Source organism: Channa argus, chromosome 21 (assembly GCF_033026475.1).
Source record: "Channa argus isolate prfri chromosome 21, Channa argus male v1.0, whole genome shotgun sequence".
Taxonomy (NCBI): domain Eukaryota; kingdom Metazoa; phylum Chordata; class Actinopteri; order Anabantiformes; family Channidae; genus Channa; species Channa argus.
The window spans coordinates 613,654-641,188 of record NC_090217.1 but is presented as its reverse complement, the minus strand read 5'-3'; the positions used below and the strand labels follow the sequence as shown (position 1 = coordinate 641,188).

General features: G+C 38.4%; 1 protein-coding gene across 2 annotated transcripts in view; it reads right to left on the bottom strand.

Moving 5' to 3' along the window:
• lmo3 (LIM domain only 3) overlaps positions 1–27,535 on the bottom strand; it is a 44,926-nt gene that overhangs the window by 5,103 nt on the left and 12,288 nt on the right. For both annotated transcript variants that reach the window (XM_067490890.1, XM_067490889.1), the window contains exon 3: positions 4,382–4,507. In XM_067490890.1, coding sequence (XP_067346991.1) covers positions 4,382–4,507 — 126 coding nt within the window. The remainder of the gene's footprint in view (positions 1–4,381; positions 4,508–27,535) is intronic.

Here is a 27,535-nt window from a genome sequence, read left to right as displayed (position 1 = left end):
AGTTCTGCCATAAAGATTGTTCCAAATTTCAGTGGAAATGTTCCTATGTCAAGTATTTGATTAAAACTTATTCAATTTGAAGGCAGTACTACAAAATACTGTAATAGCATAGTGTATTAACACTTTTGACTATCTGAGAAGGTGATGTATAAAAATTGACATTAAAGATTGTCTTTAAACACAAAGAGTTACTATAAAACTATTTGTCTGTCTCCGTAATTCTTCTATGTCCTGTTGTTGGCGGCCTTGTCTTCCCAATTTATCTTTGAGTACATTACAAGTAAAACTGCACCCCTGTGTGGTGAATAGTTATATTACACTCCTACTGTGGACAATACCATGTCCACTAGAAGGCTGAGGAGGCCACACCAACGTGGACATCCCTTAAAAAACTAAACAAAATGAATGTAAAAAATGCAAGGATTAACCAATCAGAAGAGGTTATTCTCATATCACCGCCAAACTGTGATTACTCATAATTATGCCAAGGTAAGCCAGTCACCCTTTGGCTTCCGACCAATCAAATTAAACCAGTATGGCATAGCTAGATATTATTCAGTGGCTATTTTGCTGCTCGTATCTTGCCCTGAACTTTATACTCCATAATTGCTTTATCAACCTTTCACAGATAAATTACATTTCATGAACAGTTAATGCAGGAAGTAGGAAATAGCAATCTTGTGACTGTATTTGTTTTTCATTTAAGTTAAATTTATTCTCCCTCAGTACTGGACTTTATGTACAGTAGTTATGTGAGGACACATCTTTGAAGACAGCAATGTATAAGTTCTGGCCAGATGACAGATGAGCTTTATCCTATCTACATAAAAAGACCACCTTTTAAAAGACGACATGGTCTAGGAAACCACTTCTCAAACATTTACATCACGGTCCTGACATCAGTTCACAGTCATCACACCGAGTGGAACAATAACCCTCTGGCTCCAGAGCCGTCAAATTGCTGGGACTTCCAACCAGTGAAGTTAGAATTGATGAAATGTTTCAAATGAGATGAAATGTCTTCAGAAGCTTCAAGCAAAACCAGCTGCCAATGAATAGTATCTTGGATGGTAGTTGTGTGTTCACTAGTAGACTGGTTATTATATCACTGTTAAGCAGTCAGAGCCTTTGAATGCATAGTAACAACTGTGTGTTTTATTCCATGTTATGCCCAAGTCTACTAATCCTAGCCTTATTAACAGCACCTAATCCTAAAACCAGTTTCTGCCTCATTTCATACTGAAAATATCTAGGAGCTCCTCTGGAGTCACTGTGTTCAGAAAGCAGCATCAGTCCATGCAAATTAGTCCATGCGACATTGTGTTCTGTCAAATTAAAACACATTTACAAGAGTCCACCTCTAACCAATTGGTCCCTGTGTAATTCCACTACTGCATTGTTATGCAGTAGTGTTATGTGATGTTATGTGATTCTGCAGAGTAAACAATAATTTTACTGTTGGAAATAAAAACATAGTGAACAGCTTTAATTGTACTGGACTAACACACTAGATGTTACAGGTGCACTCTGGCACTGTGGACAGGATTGATGAAATGCACCTAATGATGTATAGTTACAGGAGTAATGAGAACAGATGATGCCCACTGAATGTTCAAACTCTCAAAAACTCTTTTGTGTCCTAGGTAACTACCTACGCCATGGAGCAGTCCTGTATATAAAATAACAATGTTATTTGTTGAAAAGTCTCCCTGTTGGTCAAAGAGGATAATGACTGAGTGTTGAGCATAAGCACAAAGTGCAGTGCACAAAATCATATACAACTCTGCTTCCAATAATTTTTACTTTAACATTTTGGGAAGGTTAAACCCAAAATCCATCCCCATGGCTACACCTTCGTGTCCAGCCTACCGGGGGTAATGGGTCAGCACTGTGTAGATGATGACGCTGGATGAACAGCCCAATCGATGAGCTGTTCCACAGAGCTGATCTGGGTGCAAACTCATATCACCTTCCTTGTTCTCATCACTCTCACTTCCTCTTTCCACCACTCACTCCTTCAAGCTCTATAACCACAGAAAAGCTTCCTTTACCCTGCAGATATTATAATAACAGGTGTGACTTTCAGAAAGGTTATACTTATAGTTTTATGTACAGTTTAGCACCGCAAGGCTACATTGTGTCCAGACAGAACTTATATGTTCACTTATAAACCACAGAGAGGAGCTATTCACTCTCCTCAGCTTAACACCACTTTAAATGCATGCAGAAAGAAAAAAGGAAGAGACGGGCCTCTGTTCATGGGCAGAAAAAAATATAAGATAAACGATTGAACAAAAGGCATTTATTTTAATTTTAGTTGAAACAGCTTCATCTTTCAATGCTTCTTTCTTGGCAAGCAAATGACAGACAAGAAGGAAGTGGTTCTCAGTCCTGGTATGTCACTTGAGGAATCTTCCTTAATAAAAGTTGTGCATAGCAGTGACCATTAGGGGCCCTGATGAAAATTGCATAAACCAGGCTTTGAGCTCCCTGTTCTTATATACCCACAAAGCTTTTGATGGTGTCAATTTATGCATGAGTGAGCACATGTGTAGTGGGGATGGTTGTAGGTTCATTTTTTATTTTTGCAGCCACAGCCCATATTGTCTATTGTCTATTAATTTAAACACAGTTCAAACACAAAAATGGAGTGTGGCTGGCCTGCTAATGGCCAAATAATTACTCTGCTGACCTCTTGGTTGCCAGGTCTCTTTGTCAGATTTCACAAATGTTCTTAAAAGATATCTCTGAGCCCTTGGTGATACTGCTATATCAGCCTCATGGGGAAGTTTCATGTTTGTTTGGCTGAGAAACAAGAAGGGACAGAGGTGAAGGAGGTCACACTAAGATGTCGAGAAACTATTTAGGGAATAGTAAGTGAGATCTCCTGGTAGATTTTGGGCTGTGGGTCAGAAAATCTGTAAAGGTCATTATCATAAAAAAGATAAAAATGTTGGGAAACCTAGACATATGTCTAGATTGTATGAGATTACATTAACCTTGATCTATATCTTCTAAAACAAAGACATCTTATTATTTCAAAAAAAGTCTTTTTCAAAGTTTATGTTGAGTGGTCGTCCACCAATCTCGAAGTTGTTGGTTCAATCCCCGGTTCCTCCGGTCACGTTGTGAAGTGTAATTGAGCAAGACACTGAACCCCTACTTGGTTGCTCCCGGTGAGTGTTGGCCAGCTGCATAGCTGCTCCCTCACCGGTGTATGAGTGTGTGTGATTGTTAGTGTGAATGGGTGAATAAGAAGCAGTGTAAAGCGTTTTGAGTGCCAAAAAGCACTATAAGTGCAGACCAGTTACCATTTAGATGCCTTAATGTTGTGAAGTCAACTAAACAGTGATCTTCCTACACAGGTTTTTCTCCCCACACGGGCAAAACGTATAGGTGAAGTACAGTTTCAGTTAAAGCTAAGAAAAAAGCCAGCCAAGATGAAATTCCGACCATTTAATGGTGATGGCCATCTAAACAGTATTTGCAAAGCCACAGTGGACCTTGTTAAAAAACACATTAATGTCAAATGTATTCACCACTTATAAACTAATAAGAGATTTACAAAAAACCTTTAATAATAATACATTGTTTTCATTAGCTTCAGGAATGTTGCCAGAAAGTTTTCCATCCATTATATTAATATGACCATTGCCTGAAACAGATGTGAGAGAGTTCTGTGAATGTTTTCAAAACGTTCCTGTAACATTCCTATAACTCTGCAAGGGAATGTTTTAAATAAAGTACATCAAGTATGGTGTTTAGCATGTTTACAACAATCTGAAATAATCACCTTTCCTGTGTGCAATTTATTGCATTACTATGAATACTCAGAAAATGTTCTGTCATCTGCATTTCTAAAATTATTTACAGTGGCAAGGTTTTCTCTCTTCTATTTATTAAGGTTTTCAATTTCTAGTTTTCTGCATACATTTGTCATGAAATGTGATCTCAAAGTTATGGCAGAAAGGTAAATAAAGTACAAATTATCTGATATCAGTAAATGTCAAATGAAGTGTTTTGCAGAATGTAGGTAGAATGCATGTCATGAAAAGCATATGTGAGTTTACATTTTTTGTATTCTTTACCATATCCCTATGAGGACCTGGTTGAGGACGAGCTGCTAAGGTACTTGGGGTTCAAGGTTGAGTGTATTGTTCAGGGACACTTCAACGTGTGGCCAGGGGGAACCAGAGGTCAAACCACTGATGCTGCCACAGGTGCTGGATCCGTCAACTTGGTATGTGGTTATAGTGATAACTCTGTGATCAGTTTCTTTAATAATGAGCAGGATTTTGGAAAAACTGTGCTGGGAACACACTGATCCAATTATCTTAGACCCAGGTATGGAGAGGAGCAGGAGTGTTGAACAGTCACTCACCTCTGATTGCAGAGCTGGCATGCGAAGCAGTCCAGGTGGTAGACATTCTCCTTGGCCCTCATGACCATCTCAAAAGCCGGAATTAGCTTGCTGCAAGCTGCACAGTTCCCTGTTACACCAAACAAACTGAGCCACACACAAAAAACATAGATTATACATGTGATGATGCCTCTGTACATAGCAGTAAGTCAGGGAGATATTAGATATGTCATCAAGAACAATCCAGGACCTTGCAGTAAAGTGGACCCCTTTGTTCTATATGATTTTGTAATGTATGATAAACATCTGATGGACAAAAATTAAACTGTGATAAACTGTAAAAAAGCAGTGCAACATGTTTTAATTTTGATAGAGCTATCCTGATAATCATACTAATCTGCACCTTGTCTTTCTCAAAAAGGCAAAAAAAAAAAAAGGAAAGAGATTGTTATAAACCCTAAAACATCAGCTGCAGACAAACAAGGTCAGTGAGAAGTAGCCATGTCACATCTATGGCCATGCTAATACTACTGAAGAATTGTGAGCATTCATAGGGGATTCAAAGTGGTTACTACACAGCAACCTGAAGGATGATAGCAAAGGAAAAAATATAACAAAATAACCTATAAGGCAAACTCCCTGAGTGCCTTTTTTTTAATTGTTAAAATTATAAAACTACATGACACTGTCAGAGATCGCAATTTAATAAATGATCGCAGGTTTGAGACTTGCAGGATTGTTTTGTTTTTGTATGTTTTCCACATTTATAGATTAGTGCCCTCAATGACCTACACAGTTAAAGCCACTGTCAACACACCTGGAGACTATGAATGATATCTCTAAACATAGTAGGGGTGAAAACAGTAGTTCATTTAATAGATTACCCCTCACTTAATTAAAGGAATTATCCTTTTCCCTTTGAGCGGTCTAGATTTAGACTTAGCTGTAGAACCTATACAGTTCTGTCCTTTTTCTTTTGTGCAGAAATGTCCATAGCCAGAAGGCCTTCACATCAAACAGATATAATCATGATTTCGCTTGTTACCAAGCTTTGTAATTAATCTAATAACAGTTTTAAAAAGAACTGATTTAGTCACAGTAATTATGAGATAAATGCCATGAGTGTTTAAGTTTCAATTGAAATAACAAAAAGTAACAATGCTGCTGTCCCTCATGGTGCAACGGCCAATATCCTTGTATTTAAATAACCTCAATTATTTTTAGATAGGATGTACTCAAGATTATAAATGATGGAAGATATTTGTATAGGAGTGTGCTGTTGTAAAGGTGCACACTATGTTGGTCACACTACTTTGCTCTTTCACAGGTACATGTGTAAAGTACAGTACAACCAGATCTAAAAGACAACCAACTCTTGGTCTAGTGGAAAAAATAAAAACAAAAATTGATACACTCTTGATATTCAATGCAGACAAGATAGCATCTATATTTAAAAAGATTGCAGATAGAGCATAAAATTTAAATTGATGCTTTGCTCAATTTACATTTGTAGGCAAACAGAAGCAGTCTCATGTCCAACACTTATACTAATAAACTGCACTTGCTTTGCCGGGTATGGCTTGATGATACATATTTGATGAAAAAAAACAAACACCAATTAATTTATTTCACAAGGCTTCAGTCCAGAGGATCTTGAAACCTAATCTGTTTAGAATACGTGGTGATTAAACAACTACTTAAAAAACCCTGTCTTGACCCAGGTGTTTTAGCCAATTACAGACCAATATCTAATCTCCCCTTTATTTCTAAAATAATTGAAAACGTAGTTGCAAAACAATTATGTGATCACCTTCATAGGAATAATTTGTATGAAGACTTTCAGTCTTCTATCAGCTCTAGGACCAATACTTTTTACTTTAATATGTCTCTGTAAAATATGTCTCCTATAGGCAACATAATTAGAAAACACTCCATAAATTTCCACTGTTATGCTGATGATACCCAGCTATATTTATCTATGGAACCAGATGAAAATAATCAGTTAATAAAGCTTCAAGCATGCCTACAAGACATAAAGGCCTGGATCCCACAATTTTTTACTTTTAAACTCAGACAAAACTGAAGTCATATCATTTGGGCCCAAAAATCTCAGAGATATGATGTCCAACCATATTGTTACACTAGATGGCATAAGTCTGGCCTCCAGTACTACTGCAAGGAACCTTGGAGTTATTTTTGATCAGGATCTGTCCTTTAACTCACATATAAAACAAATCTCTTGAACAGCCTTCTTCCACCTACGGAACATTGCCAAAATTATGAGCATCCTGTCTCAAAGTGATGCCGAAAAACTGGTCCATATATTTGTTACTTCTAGGTTGGACTACTGTAATTCCCTACTTTCAGGATGCCCCAGTAACTCCCTAAAGAGCCTGCAATTAATCCAAAATGCTGCAGCAAGAGTGCTGACTGGAACTAGCAAGAGAGATCATATTTCACCTTCAGTAGCTTCTCTCCATTGGCTTCCCATTAAATTTAGAATAGAATTTAAAACCCTGCTTCTTACACATAAAGCTCTGAATGGTCAGGCTCCATCATATATAGACCTCATAGCACCATATCATCCCAGTAGACCACTTCGCTCTCAGAATGCAGGCCTACCTGTGGTTCCCAGAATTTCCAAAGGTAGAAGGGGAGGTAGAGCCTTTAGCTATCAAGCTCCTCTCTTGTGGAACCAGCTCCCAGTTCAAATTCGAGAAGCAGACACCCTCTCTACTTTTAAGTCTAGGCTTAAAACCTTCCTCTTTAATAAAGCATATAGTCAGTTATAGTTATGCTGCTATAGGCTTAGACTGCTGGGGGACCCACCCCCCGATGCACTGAGCTCCTTTCCTCCTCTTGACCATCTCTCTTCTCCTCTCACCCCACAATTGTCACCACTGTATGTCATTAACTCTGTGTGTTCTCTCCCGTAGTTGTCTTTGTCCTCCTCTGTCCCCCTCTCTCTGACCCTTTCTGCAGGTGTTGTTGTTGTGAATTGGTGCTATATAAATAAAGTTGAATTGAATTGAATAACCTCTCTGGAAAAAGCAGGATTGGTCTTATGCCAAAAGTGTTTTTCTATTTTGTCCAGCTAAATCTAAAGTAGAGTATCATGACGCTCCCCCGTGATTACTGGGCTGAAAAAAGCAAAAGGCATCATTGTAGACTATGTACATGGAGACACAAATACAGCAAAAACAAACAAACAACAACAACAACAACATATAAGTACTGAACATGATATGACACACTATGAACTTTTCTGGACACGTGAAACTATAAACCTAAATGTTTGTTTACAATTTAATTATCCTGTTTTTGTTTATTATTCAAATTGTAACACTGATTTGATGAAAGTTGTCTTTTGAAACCAACATTGCGAGATGCTGCTTTTTGAAGAAATATTTGGCGAATCAATCTCCTTCAGCTGACTGCATTTTTGAGGGGGGATGGTGGTACCAGTGCTCGTAGCAGTCAGTTGAAATTACAGTGAAGCTATGCTTCCCTCTCTTAACCCCCATCTTTTCCATCTCTCCCACTACTTCAATTGCTCCAGCCTCAGCAAGCATTCATCAGCTGCCGAATTAGAATTTGTTTCCTCACAAACCATTGATCATTGGCCTATTACTAGGCAAATGACAGTTAATTACCCACTACATTAACCACCAGGACCTGAGGACCGACTCTCTGTGCCATCAGTCAACATGATGAATGTGGCAAGTTCAGTAACGCACGGCCATTCCCTCCTCTGCCTGCCACATTGAAAACAACCTCTGGATCCCACTTCCAGGCACCCAGGGAAAATCTATTGCAATCTGTATAATTACAGGCTCGAGGTTAATAATAGACAACTGATTTGTTGCGTCTCAACCAGGCCTGTTTAATAGGACTGTTGTTGTCTATTTCATAATCCATCATGGCTGAAGCCATGTCACGCTTCAAGTTTCAAATTTAAATTTTCCAAAATCTGTCCATAAAAGCGACAAGAGAGGCAATAAATAAATTATATTGCCAAGGTCTTAATGCGAACTGTGGCAGTTGGGGAAAGGGTAGACAGTTAAGGGTGGCAGATGTAATAAGATGTGCAATGTTTAATTAAGACCCCCTTCTGTGTGATTGTCAGTGATTAAACAACATTAGGGGAAAAATTATTTCAATCACTGCAAGCATTACCTAGGAATTGCCCCTAAGATAAGATTTTCTCCTTGAGAGCTGTCACTTGCCTGTCTACTAGCTCTTTCAGTCATCTATATCTGGACTGATACCCTAATAATGAATTATGGATCGCTTTTTAAGAGAGTGCCAACCATAAAGCAGTGATACCTCAGTGTTGTAATTAGCTCCTATCAAAAGTAAAAAGATTGATAAACATCCTATTTCTGCACAAATATAACTAAATATAAAGGTTTGGGGGCACTTCTGTGTAGTGTTTGCTTGTCTGGTTTCTCTGGTTTTCTCCCACAAACTTAAGAAATCCATTTAGATTAACTGATGACTCAATAATCTTTCATAAACATATCAATATTTATTTACATCTTTAAGAGTTTCTAAAGACTTTAATTAGTAAATGTGATTTTAAGATATTTTAAGACTTTTTAAGAACCCCTGGCCACACATAAATAACCAGCACAAACCATCTTGTACAAATGCTCTTGGCAGTACACTGTTTACATCCATTTGAACAGGGTGCAGTGAAAGGTTTTGATCCTTGCCGGGACCAGATGTGCAGTTCTTTATGTCAACCCACCTGCAGCCCATCCATTTAAACTGCATACCAGGCTAAAGCTCACTAGCTCTGCGATTATGTGCACTAAATATGTACAGTCACTGCATAAACTGCCAGTGCAGAAACTCATGTTCATGCGTAAGATGTACTGAATGTAATTTCAAATAAAATACTGTATGCACTAGAAACAAGTCTAAAACATGCACTTGGAAAATCATTTCCTACAAATCTTTATTTTTGCAAATTAACCTTTGCATGAGTCAGATCTAATTTACCAATATGTATTTTATATTACGGACACATACAAAGTCCAGGACAACACAAACAACAAAACAATAATACCTACAAACACACACACACACGCACACAAAAAACTGCATAAAAAGACATTTTATAATGTTTCATAATATAGGCTAAAACACCAAACACCACCACATTTCAGAGGAAAAGCCTAAACGTTCCTTAAATATTAAATATTTAAGTTGATTAAACTTTATTTTAAACTTTAAGCCCCTTACATATACATGTACAGGTATATGTTTGTTCCGACTCAGAGTGAGGAGCAGAGCTTGTTTTTTTTCTGAGGAGGCCGCTGCACTTCAGCATTATGTGTGTCAAACATCTAACTAGGCCAGAAGATAAACTAAACAAATAAGTGCTGTTTGAAATTAGTTTGTTTCAGATGTAGCTGATTTTCTTTCTTTACTTCGTTTTTTTGTTGTGCTTTTCTCAAATTCTCTTTTCCTTTCTCTTCTAAAGCAAAACAATAAAACAAGCAAACAACAAAGCCTGTATAATTTCACTATAGAAAAAAGAAGATAACACCTCCACCATCTGTGCACCCTCACCAAGAGCACTTCCACCCCTTCCTCTTTGTCTCCCTTCCCTTTGTCTATAAAACTGTCAATCTGAAGTCAACAGGACTTATTTCATTCCAGCTTTCTCTACTCAGTCAACTGTTCAATTACTGGCACTAACAAAAATCTGGATTACTCTATAGAACAACCACCCTGTACCCTCCATGTTTACATTCTCTCACACTCTTCGCCCATCAAGACAGGTAAGTCGACTGTGGCGCAGGAAGGTAGAGTGGTTGTCCACCAATCTCACAATTGTTGGTTCAATCCCCGGCTCCTCCGGTCACATGTCGAAGTGTCCTTGAGCAAGACACTGAACCCCAACTTAGTTGCTCCCGGTGAGTGTTGGCCAGCTTCATAGCAGCTCCCCCATCGGTGTATGAGTGTATGTGTGATTGTGAGTGTGAATGGGTAAATAAGAAGCAGTGTAAAGCGCTTTTGAGAAAAGCACTATATAAGTGCAGACCATAAGTGAGGCTGGACTTCTTATTAACGACATATGGAAATTTTGCCCTACTATTAATTTTACACTGTTGGATTATTAAGACATCAGGATTACTGCACTGGTTACAATCCATGTGATTGTGATCTATAAAACACTGACCAGCTGGTTAACTGCTGCTGTTCCCAGAAGATGGCACTCCTCTAAATATCCTGGGAGATATGAACACCCATCTAAACAAACCTTAGGCTGCTGACATCCTTTGGAATCTGTGTCGATGCTGGTAAGCCTAACTGCAGACCGCACATTTAAAAAAAATCAACAAACCAATCAACAAAAAACAACAACAATTTTAAAACAATCACTACTTTGGGGTTGTGACATCTACTCCCCCTGCAGAGGGTCAAAGTCAGGAGGGTCAACATCAGAGTAACCTGCTCTCCTGCAGCAAATTTCTGTTGCACCAGGTTCCTCTTAGCTCAGTCCACACAAGTCCCAAGGAGTCTGGGATACTTGTAGGAAGGGCAGCACATCAACGTCCTAGAATTAGGGTCTGTATTCTGTATATACGGAGGCATCTCTTTCCCTTTCACGAGGGCAATCATGGGCTTATTTGGAAATACAAATCACCTCTGGGGTGATTCTTATCACACACCTGGGTGGGAGTAGATTGCTGGGGTCCCTGAGACAGGCCATGATTGAGAGTGTCAGGATCTCTCTGCACTTCCTGTCTGTGGACTTTTATTTTGTGGCCCTTCTCCCTACTTCCTTGGTTGCCTTGGTTCTTTTCTGATGGTTTGCACCTGTTCCCTCCTCTATTTAAGTTCAGTCTTCCCCTCACTCCCCTGCCAGATCCTTGTTGCTGTCATAGCCATTGTTGTTACCCTCGCCCACCCTGAAGTAAACTCTGGAATTTTGGAAAGAAATACCTGGCTTTGTGTTTCTTGGACCTTCATGGGTGCATGGACCCTCTAATTCTGGACTCTGCTTCTGTGTCATTTTTGGTCTGAGGTTTGCCTTCTGTTTCTTTCTGTGATTTGCTCTTGCCTCTTTTTAATTTCCACTTGTTTGGTCTTGGTTATTTCAGGTATTAGTTATGCTTCTGTGTTTTTTCTATTTGCCAGTGCTTTCCGTTCTCTTTGTTCATGTCTGCCTCCCCTGAGTTCCTGTATTAGTTTCTGTGCTCCCGTTTATAAGTTTTTTTTTTGTCATATCCATGTGTTCTTTCTATTTTAGTGGTGTATGTTTTCTCATCAGTGTAATTTATTTGGCGTTTACCTGTTTGTTAGTTTCTTTAAGTTTTCCCTGTCTATCCGTTCAGATTTATTGTAGGCTTCAGATCCCTGTCCGAGGTTTTGGTTCGCTCAGTTCATGATTCAGTTTAGTTATCCTCGTGTTTCATGTTTGATACCTGGCTTGTTTTCCTTTGTGTTCTCCTCTCAGGAGCGAGTTTAAGTTAATTCCCCTCATGTTCTGGTCCCTTTGGTTAGTCTGAGTCTTCTTTGTTCTGTATCCGTTTCCTAGTACCCTCCTGTTAGGAGCGACTTCTGTTAACAATTTACATCTGTCAATAAAGCCCCTCATTATTTGCAATCCCTCACACTGTCTCCTCTCTTGGGTCCACCCCTTAACCAAAATCGTGACAGAGAGAGATGCAACTGCTGGGCTCAGAGAATTCAGTTGCATATTATCTGTCACACTAGAAGCAGATGATATGAAGCTGATTTGGGGTCGGTATAGGAAAGCCCATGTCGACCTGTAGCACAACCTATTGTCCTATTGCAGAGGCCAGCACCCCACTGGGGATGGATGACCTCTCCCAGGCATGCAGCCAAGGGGTCTCTACCTTTATTTTTTCCTCCAATCGCCTGATGGTACTCACACAGAGGGTGAGAGGGCACTATCACAGAATCCTGCTGGTGGACATCCAGGACATGGTTATTCAAACTGCCCAGTCTGTTGGACTTCTCTAGTGTTCACCAAGAACACTACTTGTGTGAACAAAACCACACACATACACACAGCTGTGAGTTTTGGTATTAACGGTAAAGTAATTGCAATATGTGCAAAGAGAATTGCCATGTTGTTTAATAGCAGACGCGATCCCTTTCAAAACATAATAATTTTAGAATGTGTTTAGGTGCCATCTCATTAAAAGTTAAACTGGAATGCAAGCTTAAGCAGTTGACACACATTGACGCACTCATGTAACCAGGTTACTTGGAGAAACTAAATTTCTTAGGTAATCTGGAAATTGAGCTTAATAAACTTGGAAAAGCTACGTATTCATGCAGCACAGGTAATCGAATTTCTCTTCTAACTCTGACTTACTATTTACCTGTATAGTGCATATAAATACCCCGATTTCTTTCTACTACGATTCCTTCAATTTTACCTTTTACACAGAAAATAACATTGCTTGAATGATTAGTTTAGAAACACTCCACAAAAAATATAACATGCAACATTCTAAATAATATTTTCTAAAAAGAAAAATAATTTAATCTAGCAATGTTTTAGAATTTGGACAGAAAGACTAAACACAGCCTTTAAGTCACCAACAGAAAGGCAGAGGTAATCATTATGGCATGTACGGCTAAACAGATCAGATCAGTCATAAGATGGCGCCCAGGTCCCCCAACAGCTAATACAGCCTGACTTCAACTTCATCTTCTCTCTAAGGGTTAATTGTATGAGTTTTATTAATGGGTTAACTCAGTTTTTTTTTTGTCATTGAATAACATTTATTCATAAAAATATATTTAAAAAGGGACCATTAGCAATACTGAACATAAAACTATTATTTGTTATCGTGTACCGTCCTCCAGTCCCTTATTCAGAGTTTTTGATTGAATTTTCTGATTTTCTAGCTGATTTAGTGCTTAGTACAGATAAAGTCATTATAGTGGGTGACTTTAACATTCATGTAGATGCTGACAGTAACTTCGATTCAATTGGTTTTTCCCAAAATGTAAATAAACCCACTCACTGTTTTAGTCACACGTTAGACCTTGTCCTTACGTATGGAATTGAAACGGATAATTTAACCATATTTCCTCACAACTCTCTTCTGTCTTACCATTTTATAATAACATTTGAATTTACAATAACGGACTATATAGCAGTTGGGGAAAAATTCCACTATAGCAGATGCTTAAGTGAAAAAGCTGTCAACAAATTTAAAGAAATTATTTCTTCATCATTTGCTTCACCATATGTTAATACAATGGAAAGTAGTCTCCTTAATGTTACTCCTGCACAAGTAGATTATCTTGTTGACAATTCTGCAGCCTCACTACATACAATACTCGATAGTGTTGCCCCTCTAAAAAAGAAGGCAGTAAACCAACAGAGGCGATCTCCATGGTATAGTTCACAAACACGCAACTTAAAACAGGAAACACGAAAGTTAGAAAGGAAGTGGCGTTCCAGAAAGTTAGAAGAATCTCATTTAGCCTGGAAAAATAGTTTAAAAATGTACAAAAAAGCTCTCAGTGATGCCAGAACAGCATATTATTCATCATTAATAGAAGAAAACAAGAAAAACCACCGGTTTCTGTTCAGCACTGTAGCCAGGCTGACTAAGAGCCACAGTTCTGTTGAGCCTACTATTCCATTAACTTTGAGCAGCAATGACTTCATGACCTTCTTTATGAATAAAATTGTAGCTATTAGAGAACGAATTCACCAGATCCTCCCCCCAAAAATTACAGATAGATCTTCATGTACAGCAGTGCTAGAGTCATCAATAAGGCCCCACTCCCTGTTAGACTGCTTTTTACCCATAGATCTCTCTGAGCTAGCTTCAATTATTACTTCATCTAAACCAACAACCTGTCTGCTAGACCCTATTCCAACTAAGCTGCTCAAAGAAGCTTTACCCTTAATAGATACATTTATATTAGATATCATAAATCAGATAATGGACTCATCTCTATACTTGCTCTGTTGGATCTTAGTGCTGCATTTGATACCATTGATCATAACACTTTATTACAGAGACTGGAACATGAAATTGGAATTACAGGAGCTGCACTAGGTTGGTTTAAATCTTATCTATCTCATAGATTTCAATTTGTTCATGTTAATGATGAATCCTCCATGCACACAAAGGTTAGCTATGGAGTTCCACAAGGCTCTGTGTTAGGACCAATACTTTTTACTTTATATATGTCTCCTTTAGGCAACATTATTAGAAAACACTCCATAAATTTCCACTGCTATGCTGATGATACCCAGCTATATTTATCTATGGAACCAGATGAAAATAATCAGTTAATAAAGCTTCAAGCAAGCCTACAAGACATTAAGGCCTGGATGTCCCACAATTTTTTACTTCTAAACTCAGACAAAACTGAAGTCATAGTATTTGGGGCCCAAAAATCTGAGACATAATGTCCAACCATATTGTTACTCTAGATGGCATAAGTCTGGCCTCCAGTACTACTGCAATGAACCTTGGAGTTATTTTTGACCAGGATTTGTCCTTTAACTCACATATAAAACAAATCTCTAGAACAGCCTTCTTCCACCTACGGAACACTGCCAAAATTAGGAGCATCCTGTCTCAAAGTGATGCCGAAAAACTGGTCCATGCATTTGTTACCTCTAGGTTGGACTACTGTAATTCCCTACTTTCAGGATGCCCCAGTAATTCCCTAAAGAGCCTGCAATTAATCAAAAATGCTGCACCAAGACCTTCACTAGTTTGTCTCCATTGGCTTCCCATTAAATCTAGAATAGAATTTTAAACCCTGCTTCTTACATATAAAGCTCTGAATGGTCAAGCTCCATCATATATAGAAGATCTCATAGCACCATATCCCAGTAGACCACTTCGCTCTCAGAATGCAGGCCTGCTTGTGGTTCCCAGAATTTCCAAAGGTAGAATGGGAGGTAGAGCCTTTAGCTATCAAGCTCCTCTCTTGTGGAACCAGCTCCCAGTTCAGATTCGGGAAGCAGACACCCTCTCTACTTTTAAGTCTAGGCATAAAACCTTCCTCTTTAATAAAGCATATAGTTAGTTATAGTCATGCTGCCATAGACTTAGACTGCTGGGGGACCCACCCCCCGATGCACTGAGATCCTTTCCTCTTCTTAACCATCTCTCCTCTCCTCTCACTCCGCAATTGTCACCACTGTATGTCATTAACTCTGTGTGTTTTCTACCATAGTTGTCTTTGTCCTTCTCTGTCCCCCTCTCTCTGTCCCTTTCTGCAGATGTCCCTGGCTTTGAAGCTGTGTGTCTTCCAGTGTGCAGCTACTGGTCCTACCAATCTGCCCAATGTTTTGTTGTTGCTTTTTGTTGCTCTGTTCTTTTCTCTCTTCACTTTCCACTCACCCCAACCGGTCGAGGCAGATGGCTGTCCACCCTGAGCCTGGTTCTGTTGGAGGTTTCTTCCGTTAAAGGGAGTTTTTCATCTCCACTGTTGCCTATGGCTTTCTCCAGGGGGGATTGTAGGGTTCTCTTTATACATCTTTATAATCTTGACTTTATTCTGTAAAGTGCCCTGAGATGACTTTGTTGTGAATTGGCGCTATATAAATAAAGTTGAATTGAATTGAACAAGATAATCAAAAGGAAAGACAGCAGCATTCATGTTTAGTTTTGAATTCACTTTAATGCCAAGTCATCAACTCATTTGTTATAAACCATATTGTGTTTAATTGTCAAAGAACTGGGTCAACCCCAGCTATTTACTGGTAAAAAGGTGAGGTACCCTCTGGACTGGCACACACAGTCAGTTTAATTGGTGACTCTAAGTTATTCATAGATGGGGATGTGACTGTGAATGGTTGTCTAACATTCATTTGTTTGGACTGTGGGAGGAAACCAGAATACCCGGAGGAAACCAACGCAAGGAAAGGGAGAACATGCAAACTCAACACGATAAGACAAAAGGGACTGTATTTTAGAATACAATTATTTTTATTAGTCATATTCCATGTGAATCTGTGTGGCACAGAAGCTAAAATCTTGTGATTAATTTGTGTTTAAATTTTTAAGTACGGGAAGTGTGATTATTTGTGGTTAGAAAGGTTATTCGATTGACAGCCTCAATAGTCAGAAACAGTCTGTAAATTAAATCTACTAAAATAGTGTCAGGAGTTGCTGGCCTAATTGCAAATGAGCCATGTGCTGCATTTGTTATGGTAATTAATCATGTAGAGTTGATCTGAGAGAGAGAGAGAAAAGGAGAGATATCTATATTTAAAACTATATTGTATTTAAACAACAGAATACTGCTTTATGAACAACTTGGTCCTTGCATGTCTTGACAGGGTTGTAGTTGAAAGGAGGTTGTACAGCTAGTGTAGGAAAACCTGCTCACAGATTTTAATTAAACTTTAATTATACTTTAGGGGCCAGAGTCTGTGTTGTTGCAGTGGTACACTTGCTTTTCTATAAAATAGCTTACTCTGTAACATTTCTATTTTGTAGGGCCTAAAATTCCTCTTTTGATGTGCTGTGAAAATAAAGCATTTTTTTAAGAGAAGTGCACAAAATTACTAATTTTTAGGGTATATCCTGCACAGACAATTTAATTTACCAATTGGGTGATTCCAAATGGGAGACTCTTTTTATATAAAACACAGTTTCCTAACTATTGCTATCATTCTACAGTGAAAGCGTCCATGTCAGACGATCTTAATTATTTGTCATTTAAATTTAGTACATTTCCTAAAGATTGTAAGCATGCCATTTTTAAGCCTAGAAAATTGCATAAAGCTAGTAGGCTAGTAGGCCCATTAGTATATAGCCAGTTGTTTCCAAGGTGAACAATTTGTAACTCAATTAATTTGGTTTAATTTGGTTTACATCATTTACAGTTTGGTTTTAGATCAAATCATACCTGAATCAGCAACCCTACATCTAATTAATCAAATACAATCTAAGCTTGATAAAGGAGGAGTGATCAGGTTCGTGCAAAGCATTTGATACGGTCCATCATAATGTTCTTCTTTCAAATATAAATTAATTTTTCAACTAGTAGGCTGGAACCAATGTCTTCATATGTCATGTTTATTAAAGAGGGTATTGAATGAAACGATGTACTGTCTACTAACAAAGTGCACAATGGTAGTTCCTCGAGGATGTTAGGCTGTTTGAAAATTAACAAATTTAACAAGAAAAAAATATGGTATAATGTTATATACTAAAAGTCAATAAACAGCACCTTATTAGGGTTTTGGAGATTGGATCCACATCTGAACTTTAGAAAACATGTTTAAAAATCTGCATAATTGTACAATACAATTTGGCAAATTTTAGACAAATAAGAAACTAACCTTGGATGCAGCTAGGAGATGTATGCGAACCATTATCCTGTTCCACATCTTACTGAATTACATGTTGGGGTCAAGCAGGAGGAAAATTCATTACATCTTTAGTCTTTGTACAATCACTCTTTGGATAAAAAAATGCAATACCTTCACTGTAGAATACAGGAGAAAAATCATCGTCTAAGTTTTGAGAATTATAGATTATATTCAAATTTGTGCATTGTTCATAAAACTTTAAATTGCTTGGTCCCTCCCCCTTTATTTAATTTTTGCTCATAGGGCTGTGTAAAATCATTGAGAATATCTTATGTAAGAGACTGTATTGTCCCTTTTGGTCATACGCACTCAGGATTCACTATGAAAGCTTGAAATCAGTGGAATGCCCCATCAGATGACCTGAACCGCTGCAGTTCTTTTAATATTTTTAAACCAAATCAAAATATGTTAAATGATGCACAAATCTGTAGACTGGGGTTATCATTATTCAGTGTACCAGTGTCATTCTTTTTGATTAAGTATCATGTCTCTGGTTTTATTCATTGCTAGTCAGTTTTAAGCTGTGTTATTGTTGTGTTTTTTTGATGTGACCAGCCAGAGGACTGCAGATAATATTTAGCTTTAAGCTAAGTCTGGTGCAATGTATCAAATGGAAATATTAGTGTTCACAGTCCTTTTAAATTAGTTTTAATGAGATAAATACATTTAGGCATTGTCACACAATAGCTGAATGTGAGTGGTAAAAGAAGGAAATTGTTCACTCAATGTGCATCCACACAATTTCTTCCTACTTCTCTACCCTGGTTAACTTGATGTGTCTGTGATGTGTTTAGGGACTGTACAGAACATAGGTCAGTCCATTTTGAAAGTGCTAAGAGCTGAATGACCTTGCAAAAGTCTGTCAGTAAAGCGATCATCCCACTGAAATAAATTTACTATCAATTAATTTCAGAAAATACATAAATGGGAATTAGTTTGATTCAAACTTTAAGAGAACTCTTGTGAGGTGTACATTTATATCTCATTATACACAAACATAACACAGGTACAGCAGGTTCGCAGTCTGAGCACTTTGGTTACCATAAAAAACAGAATAAAATGTGTGATAAAAACAACAAAAATGCAAGTGCTTTTTAGTCCTCTCCTACTTGATGGTTTACCAACCCTTTTAGACTTTAATCAAAGTATGTTCTCAACGAGTCCACACAGACTAATTTGACCGATCGCTGGAGAGATCTGCCCAGTGTGCAGCCTGGGAGGCAGCATCTGGATTTAGGTTGGGAGGGGATGTAGGGGGTTGGGGGCTGAACAATAGTGTCTGGCAGTTCCGCTAGGCCGCCCACTAATTGAGTATTCGCTCAGGGGCTCAGCATTGGCCTCAAAGCTCTGCCTATACATCCAAATAATGCCTGTAAAGGAGGCTGACATCAACCAATCAGCATTTTGAAATCCTGTTTTCCACAGTACTGCCCCGGCCCTGCCCCCTACTTCTCACTGCTCTAAAAGCTGCAGGCAGCTTTCGTCTCCCTGCCTAGCACTCATCTCCAGGTCCTCCACTCCTGCACCCCCACTTTATCTCCATAAAGGCCTCATTAACCAGCAGTGGCACAGAAAGCCTGGCTGAAGCCCACAACATACACGCACAACACTTACACACACTAATTGCTGGTGAGCTGAGCAGACTCGGTGTAAGGCATGCAGACTTGCTGCTTTGAGACCTGGGAATACAGTTTAACAGGTAAAAAGGGTTGGCTGCCTTGTCCAGAATGCCCTTGAAAAAGGTTCTTAAACCTAATGGGTATTTGACAGTTGACTACTGACAACCACACTTTTAATGATGAAAAGGTTCAGCACTTTCAGGTGTATCCACAATGCTGGGGACATGTTCTGGCATGCACTCTTTTTTTCCTGTCTCTGGACATATTCAGAATTCAAAATAATCCAGATCCTGTCGAGGATCCATCACCAGAACAGTAAGAGTACCTGCTGAGCCCTGTGCACACAGGAGAGCGATGGAGTTCCCAGGTCACAGTTAGTGGCTCTCTATGAAGCAGTGCTTACTCTGACCCACATCAGCCTCAACTGACCCAGAGCCCTGATTTCTGAGAAGCCCTAAAACTATGTTTGCACATACACCTGCACACAGAGGTTAAAGGTCACACTAGTATCTGACTAACAAGTGCTCAGTTTAAATTTTTTTTTCATCTCTCTGTATCACAGTTTCTCTGCTACTGCTCTTTCCCTCCTGTCACTGACAGACAAAAAAACAGTCCCTCATTTGTCTTCATCTGCACTGGCAGACCACATTAATTATGCATGGTTGCATTTGATCCTGAGTGCCACAACACATCTGCTTTTGTGACTTGGAGCTATTTAGTATTAATAGTTAAATAGTGAAGACGGTTGTCTTCTCTCTTTGGCATCTTGGTTCAACCTCAGTCTGCAACATTTTCTGTGCAGAGGTGAGGGGGAGTTTTTGATGAATTGTGAATATATACAGGCTAAAAACTGTATGATTCCTAAACCCATACAAGAAAAACAAAACCAACATGTGCCAAAGCTTCGGGGCTGAGTAGAGGATGCTGCATATCACTGTGTGCCAGAAAACAGGGATGTTCTTATGCTCACTGCCTGCAGTAGAGAGCTAGCAGCAAAATATGTGTTGCTGTGCTGCAGCCAGTGGTTTCAGGTGAGGCCTTTTACCCACACATAACATTAAAGTGACAACAAATCAAAACATGTGGGGACTGGCATTGATACTGCAAACTGAACAGCAGTGACTTCTAAATGAGCTCTATGTCAATATAAGCATTAGGCCAAATGCAGTTTTTCCTTAAGCCAAAATTATTATTTATTAGTTTGCACCTGTTTGCATTTTTTGCACCTAACAACCTTGTTTGATCCAGTGTAGGAGAAGATCTGCAGCTTTAGCTGCGCTTATGCAGATTTGGCGGTACAGTGCAATTTTGCTCCTGAATTTATTTCAAACTTGCATTTGCGATAAAACGTACTCAGAAACCCTCTTATCACAAAGCAAGATGCAGTGCAATTTTCATGGCTTTACTTTACAGGTGCACACACACACACACACACACATCTCTAAGTTAAGAAATAGCCTTTCAGCAGTGTCTGCTGCGGCCTCTTTCCTTTTGCAGTACAGAGACAGTTTTTTTGTGGTATGGTGGTGCTGTGCAACAACACAGCGAAACTGAACTCTTCAACCACGGTTCTAATTGTAATACAGCCATGTGTTGAGGTTCTGTCAGTCTGAAAGACACCGCAACTCCTACTCGTTTGTTCAGCCTGGCCTGTCTCGATGCTATAAAACAACTTTGCTTCACTTTTTACACTCTGCAACATTCTGCGCAGCCCTTTAGATATTAGAGGTTATCAGATTATCGTAAATAAACAAATGCAAACCTTACTAATGAAAAAAAAAACATTGAATTTTGTCAAAAGGGCTATCCTCACAAAAACATGCTTGGAAAAATATTAATAACACTGTTTTTTTAGCAATATTTTGTAAATAAATTTTAAGGGAATTTTGTGGCCTGATAGCGTTTTTTAAAAGTGCAGAAATTATGTGTGCGTTTCATCTACAGTCTACAGCCAATTTTAAATCTAAAAATCATAGAGTCACCCAGCTGTCCTGTGGGTGAGTCTTGAGCTCCATGTGAGGTTTAAGGTCATTTTACATTTACATTGTAATCATTTGGCAGAAACTAGAAGGGGAACCTTTGAAAATAGTGAGTTAAAAAAAAGTCACATAAAAAATATTACTATGGTGTGCCTTCCATTTTGCCCAATGCAACCACATTTAAAAATACTTACAGTTGTTGTAAGAGAACATATCATTTAACTGAACTATCCAAGTTCAATGTGACAAAAATTAGTTTTCTTAGTTTACAGGTAACAACCCTAAAAGCTCAATTTCCCTTCTGAAATTATGTTATTATTATTAACAATAATAACAACATCTTACTTGTAAATTTTAAAATGTTTAAAATAATCTATGTTTTGGTGACAAAGATCTTTAAAGTCTCTTAGAAGCAAAGGTCAAAGTTATTACATGATATTGTTAGTGTCACACATTCTCTTAGGAAGATGATTGGGTAAACATTAGAACATCCAACATGTCTGATTTTTAAAACCAGAGACAACAGTCTACATTTTGTCCCCTAACAACTGTTAATTTGGGAAGGTTTAAGCATCCAAAAAAATACTGTTCATAATATTTTCAACATATTTTGGAAGTCAGATGCTACCCTAAAATAAGCAGATACAAAGTACAGTTGAGATTTTGTCATAACATAGGGATTTTAGCTGAAGAATTAAACCAAAATGTTACTAGAAACTCAAACCTCTCCTTAATTGGTAAAACCTTGTGAATTATAGCCCGAGAGGAAAAGGACCATAAATATATACATGAAATGACCCACAGCACCCCTCATAGAGAGGGAGCAAAAAAAGTCAAAGTGTCCAAACTGCAGCTAAGTTTAATTAAAAACAAAGGAGGGCATACTTTCAAGGTGGAAAGGCCCAATGGCCACTAGGTGAGAAGGGGAACCAAGCACAGGTTCTTTGAGCACGCCGTGCTCCTTTTCCCATAACGCATAATGTCAGTCTTCACACCCCCTCGATGTCAATAAAGGTTAATCCTAATACAGACAGAATGTTAAATAATTGGGATGAGGAAACAAACGAGCAAGGGCTATGCAGTGGATGATAAATTTAGCCTTAGTCCCAGTCAGCAGCAAAATTTCCCATCTACACAGTATGAAAATTAAATGAAAATGTTTATAGAAATTTAATCCTGACACTTTGGCACCCATAACAGTATTAGCAGTTTTAGATTGTATTTATGAGTTTTAGATGTTTAAAAGGCATGAATGAATTTAATGTAATGTACAAAGTAGCCTGTCTGGTAAGAGTGGTCCCATGTGATTGTGACAATATTACAAAGTATCAAGAGACTATGGATGTGCTCAATTTTCGATTAGCTTGGTTGATATGTTTGGGACGCTGCAATAGATATCCCCACTAAGGCCTTAAGGGCCATGCAAAACATAACAAATTTATAGGATCCTGCTGTGTACGTGACTGCATAGCTAAAGACCAGTCTGACTGCCCATGTTTACACTAAACAAGTCAGTGTCTTCTATGGGCAACATTCAGATTTGTTAGAATAACTGCCAAGCTTAAAAAAATTACATCACTTCTCCTTTCAGACTATATACAGTCTATATACATTTACAGGCAGAAGTTCATTAGTCAAATAACAAAAAAATTCAATCGACAATCTGCAAGTGTTGCCTACTTTTAAATCTTTTCAGACTTTAAATTCAGTCATTTTTAGCTACCGTCAGTGAATCACATAAAATGACTAATGTACGTCTTTATTGGCATCCAGAGGCAACATAGGGTATTTATTCGCAGTAAGAAGAAACAGCATTGTAGAGATATTTTATAAATGTGTATAGTTAACCTTATTTCATTTTTCAGTGCTTTCAGTCATAGTTGGCCCTTTGGGCATCATATAGGGAGAAATGGTGTGTACAAAAACATTTTGAATAAATATAACAGGAAAAATATTCAAAACTGTACTTTTTACAAATAGTGCTAGTGGCCATTCCAACCTAATCCTAAGATTCATGCCATATGTGCCATGTTGTGAACCACTTTGTAGTTCTTTTAATTCTCAGTATCCTACAAATTACACCTTACATCAAATGTGAAACAAAGCATGTTTGTCACACAGGCCTGTTGATTATTTTCATGCAGTTTTTGGTGGAGTTATGCAAAGCTGTGTTATCAGCCCAAACCGGTTAGGGTTAGGGGGTTAGCCTAACCCTAGGGTTAAAAGGACCTTCTATTTGGGATCCCTAGAACAGCATATAACAGTCAGACAATCTTTGAGGTTACCCCTGTCATTGTAAAAACCTAAACCATCAGACTCTTCTTTCACTGACTGAAGGAATCACTGCAGCAGGAAACTCTCACCTCATAAAAAAACAACAAACACAAAGGCTTTTACATCAATGTTAAATGGTCTGCACTTATATAGGCATTAACATATCATATTTTTACATAAGTCACTCTGTGATTCATGACGCTACCAAAACCGGTTAAAAGGAGACTGGAGGGGGAAATGTGATGGAGGGTAGATGACAAAGTTGTGTTTTATACATAGGAACTCATAAAAACACTTTCCCAGTTATTATTTTAATAATTTTATATCTTAGTTGTATGTTAGTATCTCAGTTATTGGTAACTAAAGACATGTAAATCATGTGTACAGACCTTAGTCACATCTACTGTAGTTTTACTAAAACACTAGAATGCTGCACACTGCTAAAATGCCCCTCATAAAACCCCCCTAAGAATTTAACTAACTAGAGATGTCACATAACATGGCTGGTGATTACTATTTCTCTCATTTTCACGGTTATTCCTCCCAGCGGCTCTGCACTCTCTAGCCATCTGAATTTAATGCTGCAATCAGATGTTTAATGACAATGCAGTGGTAAAGAAAAAGGGCGTTGAAAGTTATAGCTCTAACCTATTCATATTCCAATGCCATCAGTTCAGCGGTAAAGGTATGCTTCAAAGCTCCAGATAGTGACATCTTAATTTTTCACATACAAAAATTCACTGTGCAGCTCCCCCTTTTCTCCCATATGCATTATTCTTGCATTAAGGGCATTGTTTTACAACACAGCCAGCTGGAGCTGACTTGCCTTGCCTGGGGTTCTTTTCAAGGAGTTTATCTTGGGTGACTCCTCCTTCGGGCAGTTATTAATAATAACTTGTGCCAGGGAATAGTTCACCTTGTAAAGCTGTGGCCGTCATGCCGCTGTGTGTATATCTAGCCTCATACAGAGGAGTCTCCAGGGGGGGCAAGGAGGAGGGAGGAGTTGTGTAGGGGAGAATAATGTGTGTTAGGAGGAATGAAAGCAATAGGAAGCCAGAGAGTAAAAGGACGTCAAACAAAGTTTCACCCTTATATGTAATGAGAAACAAGTAATCATCTATGTATGTCTCAAGTGTTGGAGAGGCTGATTAGCAGCATCAAAGAAGGCCAAGAGGACTAAGATGAGTGTGTGTGTGCATTTAGGAAAGATGAAGGAATAAGAAGGCAAAGTGGCAGCTCTGACAGACTGAGTGCTGCATTCGCCACCTCATATTCCCATTAAAAGCTTGAGCAGGAGAGGACCTTTGTGCATGCTGAGTGCTCTATTATAATAACAAGCAGCAGAGACAGGATTCAATCTGGTGCTTGAATGGACAGACACATTCCAGGCACATTCACTCCTTCGAGTGCTCAAGGCATTGAAAAAAGCTGCATCTTTTTGATGTTGCAGAAAATCATTTTGTCTTTGGAATCTTTGAGGTACAAACCACAATGTCTGCAAACCAACTCAACCATAGTGTGCATTTACGCCATTTAACATAAATATTCTATTGATTGAACTAACTGCACATAATCAGAGAAATCAAAGCCTGTTATTCTGTCAGCATGGGACTGACTTGACATTTAGTTTTAAACTTGATTTTGTAACAGTGCAAAGTGTTGCTGCTGTCTCTCCAATGAGAAACAAAGGACAGTAAAAGTAATGATGGTGGCATTCACCAGTGCAACAGGCACTATAACCTTTTAGAGGAACTACATCCTTCAAACGCACAAAATCCTCCACCTTATTCTACACAGGGAATAAATACTTAGTGAAAGAAAGGCATAAAAATGCAACACAAAATGCTTAAGGTCAGCAATAATGTAATGTGTTGGTTAAAATATATTCTATTCTTTAGAATTAAATAGATTAAAAACATCAGTAAACTGTCTAAGTAGACCAATTGCTGCATTTAGAGCAGCTGAAAAAAGTAAGCTGTGGTGTCATTGAACAGCAGCCTGTCTAAGGATGTCCTTGTGCCCTTCAGTGTTAGTTGCAAGAACAGGTGAACATCTGTGGTAGTCATTAGACAGAGAGAGAAGCTGCCCTGAATCTTTCAGCCTCCAAAAAAAAAAACAGAGGGGAGAGAGGTGATGACAAGCTGCACTCAGCTTTCTACAGATCTCCCAGATGCACAGCGATCTTCAATTTAGCAGTGTGTGAGTGTTGTACAGTGGCTACTGTGAAATCACAGGCTTTCAGTTTTAGTTTGCCATCCATCAATGCCTAAATAATGACTAATCAGGTGGGAGTCCTCAGTGCTGCTTAGTGAAATGAGGACATGTGTAATTTGGGTAAACCTAAACTGAATTGTGAGCCCCATATTCACAAATGGACGTTTAACTTTATCATTCTGTCTGTCACCGTTTTTCCAGTTAACAACTTCCTGCAGGCCAAACTATAACATTTTGGCTGTTTTGTCCTTCATATAGTTCAGATTCATAAAAAGTGGCTCCTTCAACCTTCACTCCATGTCAAAAGACAGAACGTAGAACATAATAAGCACATTTAGAGGCAGTGCAGTGGTGGGTTAGGGTGAGGAAGTGGTTTGCAAACTTTCTGGTGATCTTTTCACACTTGGTCCTGCATACATGTATGTACTCTGTTCTGAACACATTACAAACTGTAAATGGTCTGCACTTATAGTGCTTTTTGAGCTTATCTGTACCCAAAGACTTTATACTGCTTCTCTAATTTACATTCAGTCATGCACACACACCAGTGGGACAAGCTGGAGTACATAATTTGGGGTTCAGTGTCTTGCTTAAAGACACTTTGACATGTGACAGGAGGAGCCAAAAATCTAACGTAGAGGCCTGGGACTGGTGGACAACTGCTCTACCTTCTGAGCCACAGTTGCTTCTTGTATTGACATGACCACAACTGCTGTTCTTCAGACGAGAGTGGAAGTGCATTTGCTCTGGGTAGCAGCAATATGAGGCTTTTGGAAACAAAGTCAGAAGAGAAGCGTAAAAAGGAAAGTAGACTCCACTCACCATAAGCTCAGGTCAGAAATTTCATACTGATGTCAAAGAGCTGGTATTTTATAAAACAAGATAAAATTAGATTGGAGGCAGATTTATGTAATAGAAGTGGTATTAGTATGCTATCAAATCATTGAACCCAATCTCTGTGTTTTTTTAATTTGTTTCATCAGTTTAACCTCTCAGTTTGAGGGTGAGTGGTGTTGAAACTGCCATCGTAATGAAATGTGTGAGAAAATCACACAACAAGCCCATCCCTGCTGCACGAGGAGTGAACAGCGCAGTACGGAGCATGAATAACTTCTGTAGACAGAGTTTGCACTCCAGCTCGACGAGGAGAAGGCAGGATGTGGAAAATGTGCTTTATTTTTTTCTCTCCACAAAAGTTTTTCTGCATTTTTAGACACACATATCACATTATTGATACACTGCTATTTTAATAATAGCTGTCTAAACTGCCTGCATGCTGCTTCAGATGTCACTCGTGCTACATGTGCATTAACGCAATATGAAGCATGAATATTTTTATACATGACTTAAAAACAGAGCAAAAAATAAAACCTTTTATAATCTTGTCACGTGACATAAAACGCTCTGAAATGAGATTTTTAATTTTTAAACTTAATAAAAATGTCTATAAAGATCTGTGGGAGCTCAGCACTCATTTTGCAGACAACTTCAGTACTCCAAGTATGTGCGTAAAAGCTCATCTGTTTGTTTAGAAAGACAACTTACGGTTACATCAAAATTATTCCTGTAGCTGCACATATAGATACAAATTCAAACAAAGCCTGTTTCACATATGATTCTTAGACAATGTTAGTATAATTCAGCTTAAGCATGCAAAATGACATCAAGTGATTTTGACACTCTTCAAATTATATATTTTAACAAGAACACATGGGAGGAAAATATTAAATGTCATGATGTC